This window comes from Pollicipes pollicipes, unplaced genomic scaffold (genome assembly GCF_011947565.3).
Source record: "Pollicipes pollicipes isolate AB1234 unplaced genomic scaffold, Ppol_2.1 Scaffold_4881;HRSCAF=5763_pilon_pilon_pilon, whole genome shotgun sequence".
NCBI classification, from domain to species: Eukaryota; Metazoa; Arthropoda; class Thecostraca; order Pollicipedomorpha; family Pollicipedidae; genus Pollicipes; species Pollicipes pollicipes.
The window spans coordinates 23,963,592-23,980,580 of record NW_023596576.1 but is presented as its reverse complement, the minus strand read 5'-3'; the positions used below and the strand labels follow the sequence as shown (position 1 = coordinate 23,980,580).

Here is a 16,989-nt window from a genome sequence, read left to right as displayed (position 1 = left end):
TTTTTTTTACTATCAGGGGGCCTTTTGTCAAAACTGTGCCCCCCTTGCCAAGACTCTGGTTGCGGTCCTGCGTGTGGGACTTGAATGTGGAGCACGAAGACCTCTAGAAGGCATACAAAGTAGGCTTCTTGTACTATTTGAACCCCATATCGAATGCAAAGCATAATGTAGCTTGGAGTTAGCTTGGGAGCCCTATCGGATTATATGTGGCATAAACGCGCCCCTATGCGGACTAGTCATGTCCTTTAGATTCCATGAACACACCCTTTCCGCTATATTTTGAAGCCACATTACAAATATAACACAAACCATATCAATTACCATGGCGTGACGTGACATCAGAGTGACCTGGATTGACCTCTTTCAACCTAGTTCAGTGGCTCGAGCCCACTGCCACCAGAGGGCTACCAAGCTTTTATAGATATCAGTATAAACGTTAAGAGCTTTTCATAAGCACCAGTTTCACACAATCTGACCTGAGGCATTCAGAGGTTATTCCAGGAAAGACTTCGGGAAAGCATGCTGGGTCAGGTCACTGGGTGTTCAAAGGAGTGTTCTTGTTCTTGACTATGCACATCAGATCTTTGAATAAAGGGAGCCACAACGAGCTTCTTTGCAGAAATATTAATCGTATTTAAGATAATGTGTAATAAATACCCTTTCACTGTCAAGGATGTCTCCAAGTCCAATACTGGGATGGGTTTTTGATACATGTGTCATTGGGGCTTTACGACGCACTCAGCTGCTGAGGCTTTATGACGTCAACCGCCGTTCGCCCTGGCAGGAAGGGCGGGAACCGCACATGTCACATTCCAGCCTTTGCATGAGCTCAACATTCAGAGACAGCACGTGGTTAACTCCCTCGGTGCACTGGCGCAGCCTGCACGGAGCCGGCTGTGACCGGGCAGCGGTCCTGCTCCCCTGGCAGTACCGGTGGCCGCGCTGCCGCGTCCCCCAGCGCCGCGGCTCGGCCGGCCGCTGCCGCCCAGCTGACCGGAACTAGCACCGGAAGCGGGCGGCCGCCCCGCCCGGTCCGACCGGCCGCCCCGCCCGCCATCCGTGCCGCTGCGGGCGGCGGGCGGCGGGCGAGAGCGCGGACCGGGCGCCGCCGGCACCGGACGGGTAGCGCCGGCTCTCACACCCAGCAGCCGTCGCCGGCCGCCACCACCGCCTCCAGCTGCCCGCCTGTGCAGCGACCACCGCCGCTCAACATGAAGAAGGTCGACAACATCGTGGCCAACAACGTCTGCGAGAACGTGTTCTTCACCAAGAGCCCCAACTACAAGGCCAAGAACGTCGCCGTACACGGCCTGAACAACCTGCAATCGTCGGTGCGTTACCTGTCGTGCGAGCAGCGGTCGCGGCAGGCACGCGGCCACGGCGGCGGCCCGGCCGACATTCGCCGCTGTCCCTGCGGCCGGGACGTGCTGGTGCGCCCGCGACACGCGCGCCCACCCCGTGACAAGGACCCCGTGTCCAACATCACCCTAGCCGTGGGCATATCGCTGCTAATCTGCGGTGTCGCCACCTCTCTACTCGGCGTCTACGGCTATCTGCTGAAGGTATGACGCGCATCGTGTACTTGTTGGATGCATTCGTGGATGCGCAAGCTTGCTCAGATATAGCAACAACTGGCAAGTGGCCTTGATAGCAGTGCCTTAGTGGTGGATAGGAGAATGTTCGCACACCCTCTCAAAGCAATAGCGCACGCGTCTGCATACCGGCATCGTCGCCGAGCGTTACGACGGAGCCGGCAGCTGCGAAGCATGCCATTTGACCTGGTACGCGTCATGGAGCTTCGTCGCGCCTCTCCAGATTGTCACCGGGAGAACCTGAGGCCGTTTTGCAGTCAGCCTGGTCACCGCACCTAAGCGTGATTCTTGTTAGGTAATCCAGGGACATTCATCCAGAACCACTGCCATATGAAACGTGAATGAAGGCAAAGCTCGTCCCGCCTGCATAGCTTTCAGTTGGGTGGAGTGGTGACTTCCGGCCGTGTGTATTCGTGCTTGTCCTCATAGTCACCCACCATCCGTCCATGTCCCCGACCCACACTGTCCTTGGCCGGTGCTGTGGTGACGGCCGGACAGTTTTGTGACGTGCGGAATGTGCTGTTCTGTCATGGCTCATGTGACGCGAGTGTGACAAATGTACGGCATCTCTCCGCACCAGAGTTTGTTGCACCGAAGCACGGGATAGTGTAGCATACCTTACGCCAGATCGACATAGGCCTAGCTGGCCTCCATAAAGAGACCAGACAATAAAAAAAACTCGGGGGAGTTGTGGTTAGCACGGTACTTGGCATGCTTTCACAAGTAGATACAGACGTGTGCTCGTGCTACAGGTGCCACGCTAATTAGCTACCTTCATCTAGTAAGCATAAGCGTTGCATCTTGTCTGCCTGTTATCGAATTATTTACAGTAGTTGACCGGTGTTCTGCGGGACGGTACAATGCGGACCAGTTTTTTAGTGCCGATGTTTTGCGTTCTGGTTTGTTTACTGAAATTGTACATGTGCACGTCCTCTATTTCGCCACTGCTCGCTGCTGTTCACGTGCGTGTGTCGTGAGCCGGCTGTTGTCCGCAGGGCGGCGGCCAGTTCTACCTGGGCTCGGCGGCCATCTCTGGCCTGATCGTCTTCTGGACGGGCGTTTCCGGAGTGGTGGCGGCCCGTCGCTTCACCAGCTGCGCCGCCGTCAGAGGTGCGTGACAGGTCAGCGCCGCCTTACGTGTGGTGCTGCGGCCCGCCGCTTCACCAGCTGCGCCGCCGTCAGAGGTGCGCGACAGGTCAGCGCCGCCTTACGTGTGGTGCTGCGCATGGTCAGCTGGCGGCAGAGCTGGGGCCGAACATCACTGCCGTGAAGGCATCATACAACTCACCGACCGGTCTACACGGCTCTACGTGACATGAACGTGTATCTCGGGGATGCAGGCAGACGGGCCAGGGCAGTGCAGGAGAGTGACAGTTTTGTCTCTGTTAGACACTACGTTTAGCATTGCCACCATGGCGGAAAATCTCCACCCATTTAGATTTAACTAAGCGAGCAGCCTTCCCCGCAACACCATTGATCACATAATTGGCCATTGCAATTGTGACCCTGCAGTAGATCAACAAAATATTCATGCCCGGTATATTTCATCACTTTGCAATGGTACCAATACCGTTGGGCGGCACGCGAGACGCTTGGCTCGGCGACTGCAGGAGTCTCCCACATGGCCAGAACGAGTGTGCATGAAAAGCCAACAGCAGCATCGCAGACCCCTGCCCAGACCTCGCCGGCCGCTGAAGACACTCAGCCCAGGCGTGAGGTTCACGTCATTTCACAGGACGGCATGCCTCACTCAGTGAGGCGAGCCCTCTCGTGCGCGGTGAGCGTGGAGCAGCTGCTCTGGGACCGCGCCGCGAAGTCCGACACCGCCGCTCGCGCCGCCCGCTCGCTGGGGTGGCCATAGATTTGTGCAGCCATAGGAAGGCCGACAGAGCCCGCCGGCTCTCTCGTCCCTGGAAGCGTCCCAGTTCGACGGGGAGCGGCGAGCGCTGACGCCGCCGTCGGCTGTGGTGCGCGAGTGACGGCCCGCTGTAGGTGCTGGCGCCGTTTGAATGGTGCGCAGCTGGTCTGGCTGATTGTGTTGGTCCATTCGCTACGCGAGGTGAAAGTGACCCTGTTCTTAAAGCGGTGTTTTCCGGCACGGTATCATAATGAAGTGCTAAGCCACACACTTCGTGTGCCTTTAATGATTTGCCGTTACAGTGACCCTAATCACAGCTGTCGTCATTGTAAACACTCGCTGCGGTCGGTGGGGCAGGATCCCTCTACACTGGCTAGATTAAGGCTTCCGAGTAAGGCGCCGAATGCACCTCACTAAGTGGTCACTTCCGACACATGCTCTGACGGTGCTGTTAAATGCAGTGTGGTGAGAATGGCCCGGTCCTGGTGGGTCCCCTGTGTTCTGTCAAGTGTAGCCCGGTGATCTACCTCCGGCCTACCGGCAGGCTTCCTGGTGCTGTCCTCGCTCAGCCTGCTGGCCAGCGCCGGCCTGATCATCATCGGCCACCTGGGTACGCGCCGTCACTCGGGCCTGCTCGTCGACATCCTCGGCGGCGGCGAGGTCTGCCTCGGCGTCATCAACGTCATCCTGCTCGTCATCGGCATGGTGGCATCCAGCTGCTGCCGGATCGCACCGTCCGACCTGCGTCGCCAGCGGGCCCTCCTCAGCGGCACCGGCTACCCCTGACTCCGCGCCGGTGACGTGGGGTAGACGTGGCGGTAGACGTGGGAGCCGCTGGGGTTGAGTGACTGAAGCGACCCTGCGCTTGCGCAAGGACCTCATACCGGATATAGAGACACTGAAGGTGGAGTTATTCGAATGGGTGAATGTCGCGGATTGGATGAACTGCAGAGAGCCACAGCGGAGTGGAAGCGGGTCTGAGGCGGCCTTTCACCTGAACTGATCGCGAACTGCGAGCCAGGCCGTAGCTTCCCACGAGTGGCCTGCGCGGTACCGGTGACTGGGCTCCAGTACTGGCGGCACCGGTGACTGCTAGAGCAGGTGGAATCAAGCTGAGAATCCGCGCCGAGCGTCACCGGCTGAGAAGACCTACAGGCAGTGCTGTCGATGAGACGTCCGTCACGGCAGTGTCGCCAGCTGACGCGCCATGGAGGAGATCTTTGTGATCCGACTGCGTGCCGCCGCTGGGCCCGGGCCGGTGCCGCCCAGTGAGCACAAGTACTCGGCCGACACGGTGCTGGGGCTGGGCCTGGTGCACCTGGTGCTGGCGGCGTTGGCGCTGCTGTTCGGCGCGCTGGCGCTGTGGCGTGAGCCCGAGGCGCAGCGCCATGGCGCCGCCGCCTGGCTCTGGCTGCTGTTCGCTACGACGGGCGCACTGGGCGCGCTGGCCGGCCGTCGTTGGTACGTCAACGCGTACATCCGCTGGTTCTGCGCGCTGTCGGCGCTGTCGGCGGCCGGCGCGGCTCTGCTAGCGGCGCTGACCGTCACCGGACTGGTACAGCGCTGGCTGCGGCTGGAGGAGCGGCGCCGCGCCGCCGCCGCCATGCCCTTCCACGAGTCCCTCTCCCCGGACGAGGAGCGCCGCCAGACGCTGGCCGCCGCCAGCGCCAACCTGCTGGTGACGGCGCTGCTCGAGCTCTCCTGGTCTCTGCTGACGGCGCGCGTGGCCTGGCGCGGCTGGCGGGCGCCCGAGTTCTCGCTGACGCGGCCGGCGCCGCCCGCCCTGGTGAGCGGCGCGCCCTGCCCGCCGCCCGGCTGCCAGGTGACCCGAGTCAACCCGCTCTGCGCCGAGAACGGCCTGCCGGCCACCAGCACGCTTGACTACCGCGAACGCGTGCAGCAGTTCCTAGACGAGGCGCTAGAGCTGGCGGCGCGCCAATCCCAGCACTCGCAAGCCAGCCACGTGATCGAGGTCACCGCCACGGACATGGGCGGCTTCCAGCTCAACTAGGGCGACTTCGGCTCCACCAGGGCGGGCTTCCCACTCAACTGGGGATGCGCTCTGCAGCGATGCCCCGCTGAACTTTTGTCAAAGTCAGTGGGGATCGCTCGGCTCGTTTCGTGGTGTTTACCAGCTACCACTTGGGCTGGGGTCAGCCTCACCGAGCGTGGCTGACCCCTCCACAACGGCTGCAGTCAGTTTGACTGCTAGTTCAGGCATTCACTCGTGTACGGGGCACGGCAGCTTGCATCGGGTGTCACGTACACCTGGGCGAAAACGCCCTGGAGGACAGTCTGTATGGATGTTGAGCTGGCTGTGCGCACCGACACATGTGCTTGAACAGTGATGGGTGACGGGTATGGTCAGAGGGCCTGACCAGCAGCCGGCAAACGGTGTCTGGGATCTCGTATAGGTCATGCACGAAAATCAATGCGAGTACGAGTCCATCAGGCCGAGGCCAGTTTAGGGCGGAGGCGATAAGTGACAGGATGGACGTCACATTCAAAAGACAGACCCGTCTCACATGTTGCTGCGAGTGTCCACCATACAGCTCTGTGTCGAGGAGCTTCGTGGCACGACAAGGATCCCCCGTGCCTATTTAACTTACAGGGCGGTGTAAAATGACCCCGCTCCAGCTTCCATTGACTGAAACACCAGAATCTAGTGGCAGTGGTGAGTGCAACATGGTCGGCCTTTTCAAACAGGTGATGAGCGAAATTGAAGGAGTTGAAAATCAGTATAGCGTCCATCGGCGGAACGACGGGAAACCGCATGCTGTTCCATTCTAGTCTGAGGGAATCATGTTTGAGCGGCGAATAGCGCAAGATGGGTTCAAAATGATCGGAGCGTAGTTATTCATGTCATACTATCCTGTGACTTGAAGTGGAAGACGTCGGGGAATGTCTGAGTGTTCCGTAGTGGTTATTCGCCAGACTGTGAGTGGACGCCGAGGCAGTGTTTCAGCGTGATTTAAACAGTTCGCTTGGCATGTTGAATAATGTATTTGTGTTGCACATTGACAAACACACTGGGCGCCGTACGAAAAGAGCTACTTCGATGCTCACACATTTTTCAAATCAGCACGCTCTACCCATTCACTCATGGATGCTCACAAATCGCCCATCGGCACGGAACAAAACGCATGTCTTCGGGAGACCGGGCAAGTCTCCAAGCTGAACATACTAAGTCCCCACTCTTTGAATACACCTATTCCTTGCAACTGCAGCGGCCAGCCTTTGGAGCCGTGCTCAGGCTCACCACACTGCCAGAGGTCCACCACACTGCCCGAGGCCCACCACACTGCCCGAGGTCCACCACACTGCCCGAGGCCCTCCACACTGCCCGAGGCCCTCCACACGTTCTGTCTCACCACTCCACAACGGGTACAGCGCCGTAAAGCACCGCCACTCTCTGTCGACAGAGTCCCCCGTCGGGCCGGCAGCATGTCTCGGCCCTCTCTCCACACGCAGTCACGGCCTCTGCGCGCCCCGCTCCGGGCCCCCTGATCACGTGTCTACCTGAAGTAGTTGCTGGTTCGGCTGCTGTAGGTGGAGAGCGGCGCTGGCGGCTGTCCCCGCGTCGTGCCGCGACCCATGTCCCGCTGCTCAAAGTCGTGTATGTCGTAATATACCAGGCTCTGGTTCTGCCGGACGAGAACAGTGTCAGCGGGAGATGCACACTTCCAGCTGCGACGCCTGCGCCCACACGGTCATGACCGCCAGCGTCTCCCACGATGCAGGTGTTTCTCACGAGTATCACGGGTGTATGCAAAGGCAGTGTCACGTGTCGATAAGATGCGATGCGGCGACAGAGTATGACAACAACCTGATGTGCAGCCCTCGTAATCTGAAAGCGCGGCAGTCAAAACATTGCAACAGCCTCCTCAAACTACAGCACGCGATGTTCAACGCATCAAACATGTTACAACGCACATGAACACCTTGCTAAGTACGCATACATAATCTACTTTATAAACGGGCGAGTAAGCACAAATACGTCTTCAAGATTTAACTCAGGCTAAATGGATGTGCCATGGTATTGCTACCACATACTCTCATTGCGCACTGTGAGAAACCCCCAGCACCATGTCAGTCACAGCGTCTTTCAGGAAGCACTTCTCTACTGTGCTGGCCTTTGCAACATCCATGGACCCTTAGCGTGCTGCCCTCGAAAAATGGTCATGCACTCCTTCTAGGATCACCCATCATGCCCGCCAGTCTGAGCCCCAGCGTTGTACGCCCATAAACCTTCTGACGAGCCCCGTACCTGCGTCATACCTTCCCAGGCCAGCCTCCTGCTGTCGTTCCTCTCACCCAGTCTGAGACTGTCGTCACGGCCTCGGTCTCGGCCAGGGTCACGGTCACGGTCACGGTCACGGTCACGGTCACAGTCAGGGCCTCGGTCGCCGTCAGGGTCAGGGTTGGGGTCGCGGTTGCGGCCGTCGGGTCGGGGCGGCGGGGTGCCTCCGGGCAGAGCGCACCGGGAGACACAGCGAGCCGAGCTGCGGCGAGAGACGGGGCCTAGGACCAGGTCATGGGTCGAGCCGGACCGGTGTCGGAAGGAGGACCGGCTGGCGGGAGCAGCAGGGTGACTCCCACGGGATGTGTGCGGACAGTAGCACTGTAAACGGGACGGAGCCCACGTCAGCGGTCGGTCTGATTCAGAGTGCTTTCCTTTCGTGGAATGAGGCATGAAACTGATCACCACCATCCAAATACACTGCTTTTCGTGCCACCAACCACGGCAAAGCAGTCACGGTGCAAAGAGATCATGCATACATCCGCAAAACACGACACATGCGAGCCCACCCAGACACTCGACAAGCATGTTCTCCACGTGATATGTTGTCATGCCTTAACCCCCTGCATGCATGCCTGATGTCTACGAAACACATCCCCCAGACCCATAAGCTCCCCCAGAGCAATGGCACACGACTCGGTAGCTCGTCGGACTTCCGCGCATAAGTTTGATTCCTTGCTGCAGCTGTGACTGGAGGGCAGTGCGATCACCCGTGAACAGACAGACAGACAGCGTGTCAACGCTATGGTCAGAGATGAGTGCGGGGGTCGGGGCGGGGGGCGGGGGACGACGACGGCCATCTCTCCACTGACCGGGGCGACCGAGCCGCGGGAGCGAGGCCGCACGGGCCGGTAGCCGCTGACACACGACTGCCGCTCGTCCCGGTCGTCGTCGTAGTCGGGCAGCGGCACGGGCGTGCGACTGCCGCGGCCCGGCGCCGGCCGCTCCGGCAGCGTCACCGGCGTCACCGAGCGGCGCACTGGCGCCACGAACACCGGACGACCGCCTGCCGACGCGGGGTGCGCGGTCAGGGACGGGACATTAGGGCTCACAAAGGACTCGGAGGAGGCTACGGGCATACGTCTCCCATCTGAAGGAGGTGATAAGCGGCATCAGATGTGTAAACCACGTCCACCTAATCTTGCCCAAAGCCAGCAAGCAAAAACCACCTTGAAGTACGAATAAATCTCATGGGAGACCTTCGCCTATTTTCGAGAACACTGGGAGCATTACACGACAACCGTCCAATTAGAATGATGATGCAAATTTAAACACACGCATAGCTCAGCAGAGATTTCAAGGCCACCCGACATGACTACCCATTCATTGCGGCCGGCGCCTGTACACCCTGCGCGACTCACCTGCCATACCGAGGCTGGCGGGCCCGTCCCTCAGCGTGCCTGCTCCAAGGCCGGCCTGGGCGCCGTACGGCGGCAGCTGGGAGTGGGGTGGACCGCCGAACATCGGCTCCGGCTGGCAGACCAGGTACATGCAGACGGTCAGTGGAGACGACGGCCAGGACAAGCCAGCATGGTAGAAAATCATGCGACGGTCATCTGAGAGCTGATCGCGCCTTAGCAGACCAGGTACAAGCAGACGGTCAGTGGAGACGACGGCCAGGACAAGCCAGCATGGTAGAAAATCATGCGACGGTCATCTGAGAGCTGATCGCGCCTTACGCGGGCTTATCAGCATGGGCCAAGTACAGACCTTCTCACGTGTGTACGGTAAGACAACGGTCAGCATAACCTGGTCAGTGGACAGTCACAAGCTCACAGCAAATATCGGACAGGGGGATATTGACACGGCAAAGTCTGGATTGATCGGAGTCTGGAAGCACAATATCTTGATTGATCGGCGAGTTAGCCATCGTCACCGATGTGTAAGGCGTCCCCAGATCCTGGCAAGAGAAGAAAAAAACCGCCAGCCCAGCACGCACATACGGTGTTACAGTGCGCAAGAAGATCTTCAGCTCATGCGTTGTTACTAGAGGCGTGGGTGAACATTTTTCCAAGGCGGCTAGGTAAGCCATAAGGATAAGTCAACAAGATAAGTGCAATACGCAAGGATTCCGTTGCACACATGCCCGCAAAATGCATGCAACACTCCACATCGCGCCGGGTCTTTTGTCAGTCTTCCGTCGTCATAGAAATGGAGAGAGGTGAGGTATCACGCGTTCCATTCTGCGGATTTGTCTCATCTTCTGCGGATTTGTCTCATCCCGTTTCCGTGCGGTCGAAGTTAAAAAAGGAATGTCTATCATCACTGGATGCAATGTGCCGAAGTGCCCCCAATGCCGCAAGACTGGTGAAACATAGAGGGAAGTTGGCTCTCTTCTGTGATACCAACATGACGTCCGAACTAGCTTTATTGTAGTCAATTCCCCCAACAGGGAACTTGATAAGAGCAAATGCCAGTTAAACCGTCTCCTTGTTTAAGTTCATCTAATTTAAGACTTTCAAGGTTGATTTACATTTTCGTATGTAACTTAAGACTTTACTGCCTCCAAACAACGATAACTTATGTGAAAGTATCACAGACCAAAATATGCAGATCATAAGTGACGCATGTATCAGCAATAATTTCTCAACATCAGCGCAAGCAGGTTTAGTTTCCCAATACACATCCTTGCCATGCGTGGTACTAACTTTATCGGTGGACTTTCCACCAAACCTAGTCAGGTCGGCGTCCCAGTGTCCCGTCTGCCAGTGAGAGGTCAGTCGGGGTGTCCGGCAGTGGCGCTGGCCCAGCTGCAGGCTGTGCCGGCCTACCCTCGCCTCCAGCGCCACCGGCCGGCCCGGCCCCACCGCCGCCGCGGCCGGCTCCGGCGCCGGGTCGGGGCCGTGTCGGCGCCGGCCGCTGCGGCTAGCGTGCCTCCGCCGGCGCCGGCTCGGCGCGCGCCGCCGCTCGGGCGGCAGCGAGAGCGCGAGGCTGGCGCCGGCGGCCGAGCCCCGCCGAGGCGCGGGTCCGGCCGCCGGCGGCGCTCGGCCGAGCGGCAGCAGCGCGCCGCGCCGCTCCACCGCCAGGGGGGCGGCGTACAGGGGAGCGAGCGCCACCTGGCGGCGTCAGGCGGCAGCGGCTCAGGTCTGGGTCACACGCGGCCGGCGCCGCGCGTCGTCGGCGTCCGAGCGGCAGCGTCGAGTCGAGGACGGTCATTGTCACGTATCGGCTACAGAAAGTGGCGACAGTCTAGAGCTGTCAGCGAGCGACTAACACGGGAAACAAGCCGCCTGCTGACATTGAGACCAGATACAGACGAGGACGGACCCTCCCTGACATAACCTGTGACGACTAGTTCTCAACAGCTAGAACACAGAATCCGCTACTACCTAAGCACGGTGAATAGTCAGCGCTACAAAGCGAGTAAACAGGAGGCACTACGACTATTCCTCAGCTTACCAACGCTATGCATCCCACTACACCGGCCCTGTCCACATCCACGGAAATACTCCACTCATGCATCAGCCCTGTAGCCCCGCACGTCTATCTACACGAGCACATCTACACACGGCCGTGGTGCTCGGCACGGCGCGCTGGCGATCGTCGCCTGCGTCCTGCTCCACGCCGTCCGCTCACCGCGTAGATGTTCTGCTGAGCCATGGTGTCAGCCAGCCGGGCCCAGCGCAGTCTGTCCTCCCTGACGGGCGGGAAGCCCGCCGGCCCCAGGCCGCCGCCCGGCTTCCCGTAGCCGAAGCCACCCGGCACGGCCAGCGAGCCCACCTCCGCCTTGCCGTCGCTCTGGCCCTTGTGCCAGCGTTTGCTGCGGAGGACGATAGCGGCAGGTCAGGGAGGGTGGCGGCAGAGCTGGCTCGAGCTCACACCGGCAGAACAGCGCGAGCTGGTGATGGCCGGTGAAAGGGACGAGTCATCAGATCGGGTGCGTTTGAGCCGCACCGATCGGTGCATATGGTGACGCTTGCCCCATCCACCCCTGTCACCAGCTGATTAGATAAATTATTTCCCGTTGTAACATACTACTTCGACTTGCTGACATGGTATTTAAAGATAATCGTTTTCCCGACAAGGATAATGTTCACGCCCCCACCCCGCGTAACGGTAACTGCACCTGTCGGTGTCCTCTCGTCGCGTGGCGACGACGTTCAACAGCCGCATCGTTACCTCCACTTGCAGAGTCCGATGAAGGTAGCTATGATGACGAGAGCGGCGGCGGCCGTGGCACCCAGCGCCGCGCCCAGCACCTCGCCGTCAATGTCACAGCGCGCCCCGTAGTATGAGCCGCGACATCTGTCGAGAGAAAGACGAAGCTACACTACGAGGTCCACCGTCTGGCCGTCCCACTGACATTCACCGGTGGTTTACAAACCATGCCGCCTTCCGCACATTGTTTCGCCGTTCGCGATCTTCGGCTGACGCTAATCCCGATATTGCTGCATCCATGTGTTGTAGCCATGCTCTATTATGGTATATACTAGCCCATGTAGCGGGAAGGTTGGCTTTGCGCACCGCTCGCTCTATCCGGGCCGTCGCCCAGCGGCGCGGCACTGAACCGTGTCTTACAGGCAGGACTTTTGTCCGTCGTTGATCTGGCAGGTGCCGTGGCCGCCGCAGAAGTCCTCTGAGCAGGACTCGCAGTGGCGGCCCGCCCGCGCCACGTCGCTTCGGTACCTGGGGGTAGGTGGTGGTCCTCAGTCGGGCCCTCCGCGCGCTAGCCACACCGCACCGTGCCGCCTGACTCCAATACCCGCTTCCGGCGACCATCGGCGCCTGGTAGCCTCGTGCCCACCTGTCTATCACTACTTGCAACACCGCCAAGTATTGCTAAAGACGTCACCAAAACAACGCCGAACACACAGCTTCAAGTGACGATTTACGCCTTGATTTACGCTTTTTTGGCTTCGAAACTGCCGGTCGTGCCGGCCACAACTGACAACGTCATCTCTCGTCCGGCTGACCTCCTGCTAAGCCTAGCGTGTCTGTCGGCATTTCGCCGGCGGTCGCGGCCTGCTTACGTACCTATCGTCGTATCCCGGCTGGCAGCGGCAGAGAAAGCTACCAAACACATTACTGCATACGGCATTCTCGTCACAGTCGTGGAGACCCGGGCCGCTACATTCATTCAAATCTGGAAGCATGTCACACATGCTCGTTATGGAAAAGTAACTTGGGGCCAAGAGCAGAGTAGCGTCAGCACAACTTACTTCTGTGCTGCGGCATACATATACTTTCCAAATGTTGAGGCGCATCATAGAAGAGAAAAGACGTGCTGCCGTGGACTGGACGATTGGTTAGGAGCGAGACCCGCAAACGTTACTGGAGACAAAGGCATCACCAGAACACAGGGGCATCGTATCGTATTGCATCCGCTGCTAAGGAGTCTGCCGACCCAACTTAATTTCCCTCTATCTGTTTACGTAGCATGCAATGAAACGCACCGCCAACGTGGCAGTGTCCTTCAAGCGCATTTGGAAGACCACGCCCCAGCCGTCCCATCGTCCCACCTTGGATTCCCGGTATAGGGTTAAGCGGTCCCTCGACGAACAGGGTCGAGTCGCCGATATTGTTGTCCTTGGCCTTGATGACTCGGATCATCTGACGCTGCAGCTCGTTCTTCACCTCACGCCGGCGCGTCTGCGCCGTGTCCAGCAGGCTGACCGTCGTGTTTAGGATCAGACGGCCGCCCAGCGAGTAGAACGAGTTTATCTCGTTCCCCATGTAGATGTCCTTCATGGTCGTTTGCGTCATGGCCGAGTTAATCTGGAACAGCACGAAAGCACAGCATGGAACAGCGCGGGCCGCCAGCTGCGAAACTGAAGCATGTGGGATGTAATGCATGATTGCTTTTGTAATCCCAACGCTTATTGAGGCCTACTGCGACCACTTTGTCTAACTTAGGAGTTGAACAAGCCCGACACTGCAGAGAAAATCGGCACGGCCATAAAAAGTGCAATGCGCAACGCATGCCAAACTCTCTAGCCACAAGCATACTCTTCAGAGCACATGATGTCTGCGGCGCGACACCCCACTGGCTTGCCACTCCGGCAGTGGCGCCACCCGCCGCAGTGTGGCGCGCGAGCGTGCTGCCGCACTGACCGCTCGCCGGGCATCCCAGGCCAGCTGCTGGTACGCCTCCGTCTCGGGGTTGTTGAAGTCGGGGCTCCAGGAGAGGCGCTGCTTGTCCACACCATCCACCTTCACTGACATGACGACAGACACCACGCCTGGAGCACAGGGTCGGCGCGTGAGCCGCTGGCCTGCACCGACATGACTACAAACACCACGCCCGGAGCACAGGGTCGGCGCGTGAGCCGCTGGCCTGCACCGTCATGACTACAGACACCACGCCCGGAGCACAGGGTCGGCGCGTGAGCCGCTGGCCTGCACCGTCATGACTACAGACACCACGCCCGGAGCACAGGGTCGGCGCGTGAGCTGCTGGCCTGCACCGTCATGACTACAGACACCACGCCCGGAGCTCAGGGTCGGCGCGTGAGCCGCTGGCCTGCACCGACATGACGACAGACACCACGCCCGGAGCACAGGGTCGGCGCGTGAGCTGCTGGCCTGCAGCGGCTGCCCGTGTGGCTCAAGGTGTGGGTGGGACTCGCTGGTAGGGCAAAGACAGCATCTCTCAACGTCTCGCTATATCTTAGCAGGCCGCAATTTTCATCGAGCGTCAAGATTTTGTTGTTGTTAATAAAATGTGCAGCATTATAAAGGCACTCTTATTGAAACTAACTTAACAGCATCCAAAGCGAACGCCCGGTCCCCGTCTCCGACAAACATTACATAATGAAAAAGGTCGTGCCATTTTGACGCCGCGGTCAACTGTGTGATGCCAGCATGGCCCTCAGCACCCGCATGTGAAGAGCAAGGCCAGAGTCGACTGAAATCCGGATCAATCACGTGACCAGGCAACACGAGGCCAGCAAAAAGCGAATACGCTCACAGCCAGTGCAGAGTCCGGATCGGCGTCACCACAGAGTATTCACGTCCGACCACAGTGCAATGTCTGCTTGAGTGACCCGATTGCAGCGGCGCGGGGCCAGCCCCGGATTGGTCACGTGACGACGGCGCGAGGTCGGAGTCGACTGTACGTCGGAGTACGCACGTTTGCAGGCGGTGCGGGGCCGGAGTCGACTGTAGCCGGGCCGACACACGCACGAGGAGACGCCGCCCTCTGTCAGGCAGCGCTCGTTGAAGTCTCGCTTGCATGTGCTGTCGTCTCCCACGATGCACGTGTCAATCCTGTGTGCACGCGCGGCCAAATGTGAACAGTGGAGCTCAACAGCATGTCAAAAGGCTAGCTGAGTGAAAATGGAGGAATGCTTGCTTCGGCTAGCTCGACTTAAACGGAACTGCACTTTGCGGGCCACCAGAGACCGATTGTCTTAAGCTGTTGGTGTTTCGTAAACAAACATGACTTTTAGCTTCATTTCTGCCAGGCGATACAACGCGCGCACAGCCTTTCGGCCTCTGCTGAACCTAATGCACACGTCCCATCTCAAAAGTCGGAGTGACTTATTAACGATGATTACAGGTTCAAAACAATCTCCGCCTAACAAGCCCCGCAGGCCATCACCGTCCCGTTGTCCGTTGGCAGCGGTGAGCCTGACCTGATGGGCGGCGGCGAGGGCCGGCGCCGCTGGACCGGGTAGGCCGGCCCCTTGCTCTGGTCGGGCCGGGGTCGAGGCGACGGCCGCCGTCGCCAGGCCGGAGCGACGGCGCCCGCCGCCGCCTGCGGACGCGCCTGACCGGCGAACCCGACACCGGCGCCCACCGTCTGCCGGGCCACACACGGGGAGCTGGTCAGGCACTGTGTGGGCACGAGAGGGCGGCACTGGGCCAGCACGCCGCGCGAGACATTCCACGGCTTTATGAACTGGGCCTGGCATTGTCCGCATCAATCGTTGACAACAAAAGGTAGGCGAATTATCGGAGTTGCCGAATCGATTCATCAGTGCTCAGTCTCGTCCAGTGAATGATTTAGGGGGGGGGGGGGTAGCCGGGATCATTTCGAGATGTTGCTCATTGATGGTGTAGTCTAGAAAGCTGTCAAAATCTGACATTGAAAACAACATATATGATGCGTGGTTAGCCTCGTTTTGGCTTTGATAGCATGACCTGCAAATGAATACATCAGACGTAACGACGACTCTCGACGGACCGGACAGGAATTGTGCATTGCATAATCCCCGCCCGGTCCACTCACTTCAGGCTTCCACAGTTATCGGTGCTCAAAATGTTCTCAGATCCCATTATCATGAATTAATATCCGCCTTCATGCGAATTTAATACACTTCAATTAAAAGGAAATCGCGTCCTGCAAAGAGCTGATTAATTTGCACAGCCACTTAGCCCGCTCAGAGCAGTAACCTCACAACACGTCACCTCATAGCACATCGCTTCCGCTGAGTTGCGCCGGCAGTGGTCAGACCGGTCCGCCGGCGCCGCTGACCGCGGCGGGAGGCCGACCTCGTGACCTCACCTGGTAGGAGCCCCTGCGGGAGACGTCGGTCGGCTCCAGGCTGAAGTACGTGCGTCGGCCGTCGATCGAGACAAAGTTGTTGGTCGGGTCAGGCTCCGTGATGATGTCACCCGGCTGGCGCAGCTCGTTGATGTCCACTGCGGGTCACGCCACCGCTGAATATTGCGAGCACCTTGTCCAGGTGTCAAAGGCGACCGGTGCGGGTGGGCAGACCGAAGCACAGCCACCCACGCAATCTCAAAAGCAACAACTTTGATGGCTTTCCAAGACGAAATGTTGGTAACAATGCCCACGTCCGCTGCGAGCGTCGCCGTCACGCTCACTGTGCTTCCGCAGACGAATCGCTGCCATTTGAGGCAAGCAGAACACCGCCGCCACTCCCCTGGTGATTGCGACCTAGGCTCCTGAGAATGCGCAAGATGATGTTTGGCGGAGATACGGCAAACTCAGTCACCAGCTGCTGAGACGAGGTTTCATAAAGTGATTTGCAGGATGGGGTGCGGGGCAGTGTAAACTTTTTCCGCCATTTTAAGTGGGCTATGTCGAATGTCGGAAATGCCATAAATGCCGGCGATGTCGGAAAAACGTTTGTATACGTAAGTGGGGCCCATATGAGGGGGAGGGGCGAGGTGAGCATAAACGGCAGCGTACCTCAAATAAAGCCCAGGCTGTGACCAGCCGGCTCCAAACGCAGGATCAGTCAACTCAAAAACAAAACAACTACGGCTTGGCCTGCGCCCAAGCGCCTCGGATAGCGTCAGCGAGATGACCAGTTCCTTCAGAGTAGGCTTTT

General features: G+C 58.9%; 2 protein-coding genes across 2 annotated transcripts; one reads left to right on the top strand and one right to left on the bottom strand.

Annotated features, from left to right (window-relative positions):
• The first annotated feature begins 1,134 nt into the window (after positions 1-1,134).
• LOC119101488 (uncharacterized) lies at positions 1,135-4,301 on the top strand. The gene is made up of 3 exons (XM_037224827.1): positions 1,135-1,562; positions 2,588-2,702; positions 3,995-4,301. The coding sequence occupies exons 1-3, from the start codon at positions 1,212-1,214 to the stop codon at positions 4,234-4,236; spliced, it is 708 nt and encodes a 235-aa protein (XP_037080722.1). The 5' UTR covers positions 1,135-1,211; the 3' UTR covers positions 4,237-4,301.
• Positions 4,302-6,965: 2,664 nt separating this feature from the next.
• On the bottom strand, positions 6,966-15,406 carry LOC119100141 (uncharacterized). The gene is made up of 12 exons (XM_037223251.1): positions 15,325-15,406; positions 14,820-14,956; positions 13,802-13,929; positions 13,210-13,465; positions 12,725-12,833; positions 12,269-12,376; positions 11,870-11,995; positions 11,327-11,510; positions 9,112-9,223; positions 8,687-8,756; positions 7,718-7,775; positions 6,966-7,094 (listed from the first exon to the last, which is right to left on the bottom strand). Exons 3-12 carry the CDS (start codon positions 13,910-13,912, stop codon positions 6,966-6,968), a joined length of 1,263 nt encoding a protein of 420 aa, XP_037079146.1. The 5' UTR covers positions 13,913-13,929; positions 14,820-14,956; positions 15,325-15,406.
• Positions 15,407-16,989: the final 1,583 nt, after the last annotated feature.

Bases quoted from the DNA above. Each gene is read 5' to 3' on its own strand.
- LOC119100141 (XM_037223251.1), bottom strand. From the start codon at position 13,912: ATGTCAGTGAAGGTGGATGGTGTGGACAAGCAGCGCCTCTCCTGGAGC. The intron at 12,377-12,724 runs GTACGTAAGCAG...ACCTACCCCCAG, and splicing joins CAGCCGGGATACGACGATAG to GTACCGAAGCGACGTGGCGC. The intron at 7,095-7,717 runs GTACGGGGCTCG...CTCGTCCGGCAG, and splicing joins CCTGGGAAGGTATGACGCAG to AACCAGAGCCTGGTATATTA.
- LOC119101488 (XM_037224827.1), top strand. From the start codon at position 1,212: ATGAAGAAGGTCGACAACATCGTGGCCAACAACGTCTGCGAGAACGTG. The intron at 1,563-2,587 runs GTATGACGCGCA...TGTTGTCCGCAG, and splicing joins TCTACGGCTATCTGCTGAAG to GGCGGCGGCCAGTTCTACCT. The intron at 2,703-3,994 runs GTGCGTGACAGG...GCCTACCGGCAG, and splicing joins CAGCTGCGCCGCCGTCAGAG to GCTTCCTGGTGCTGTCCTCG.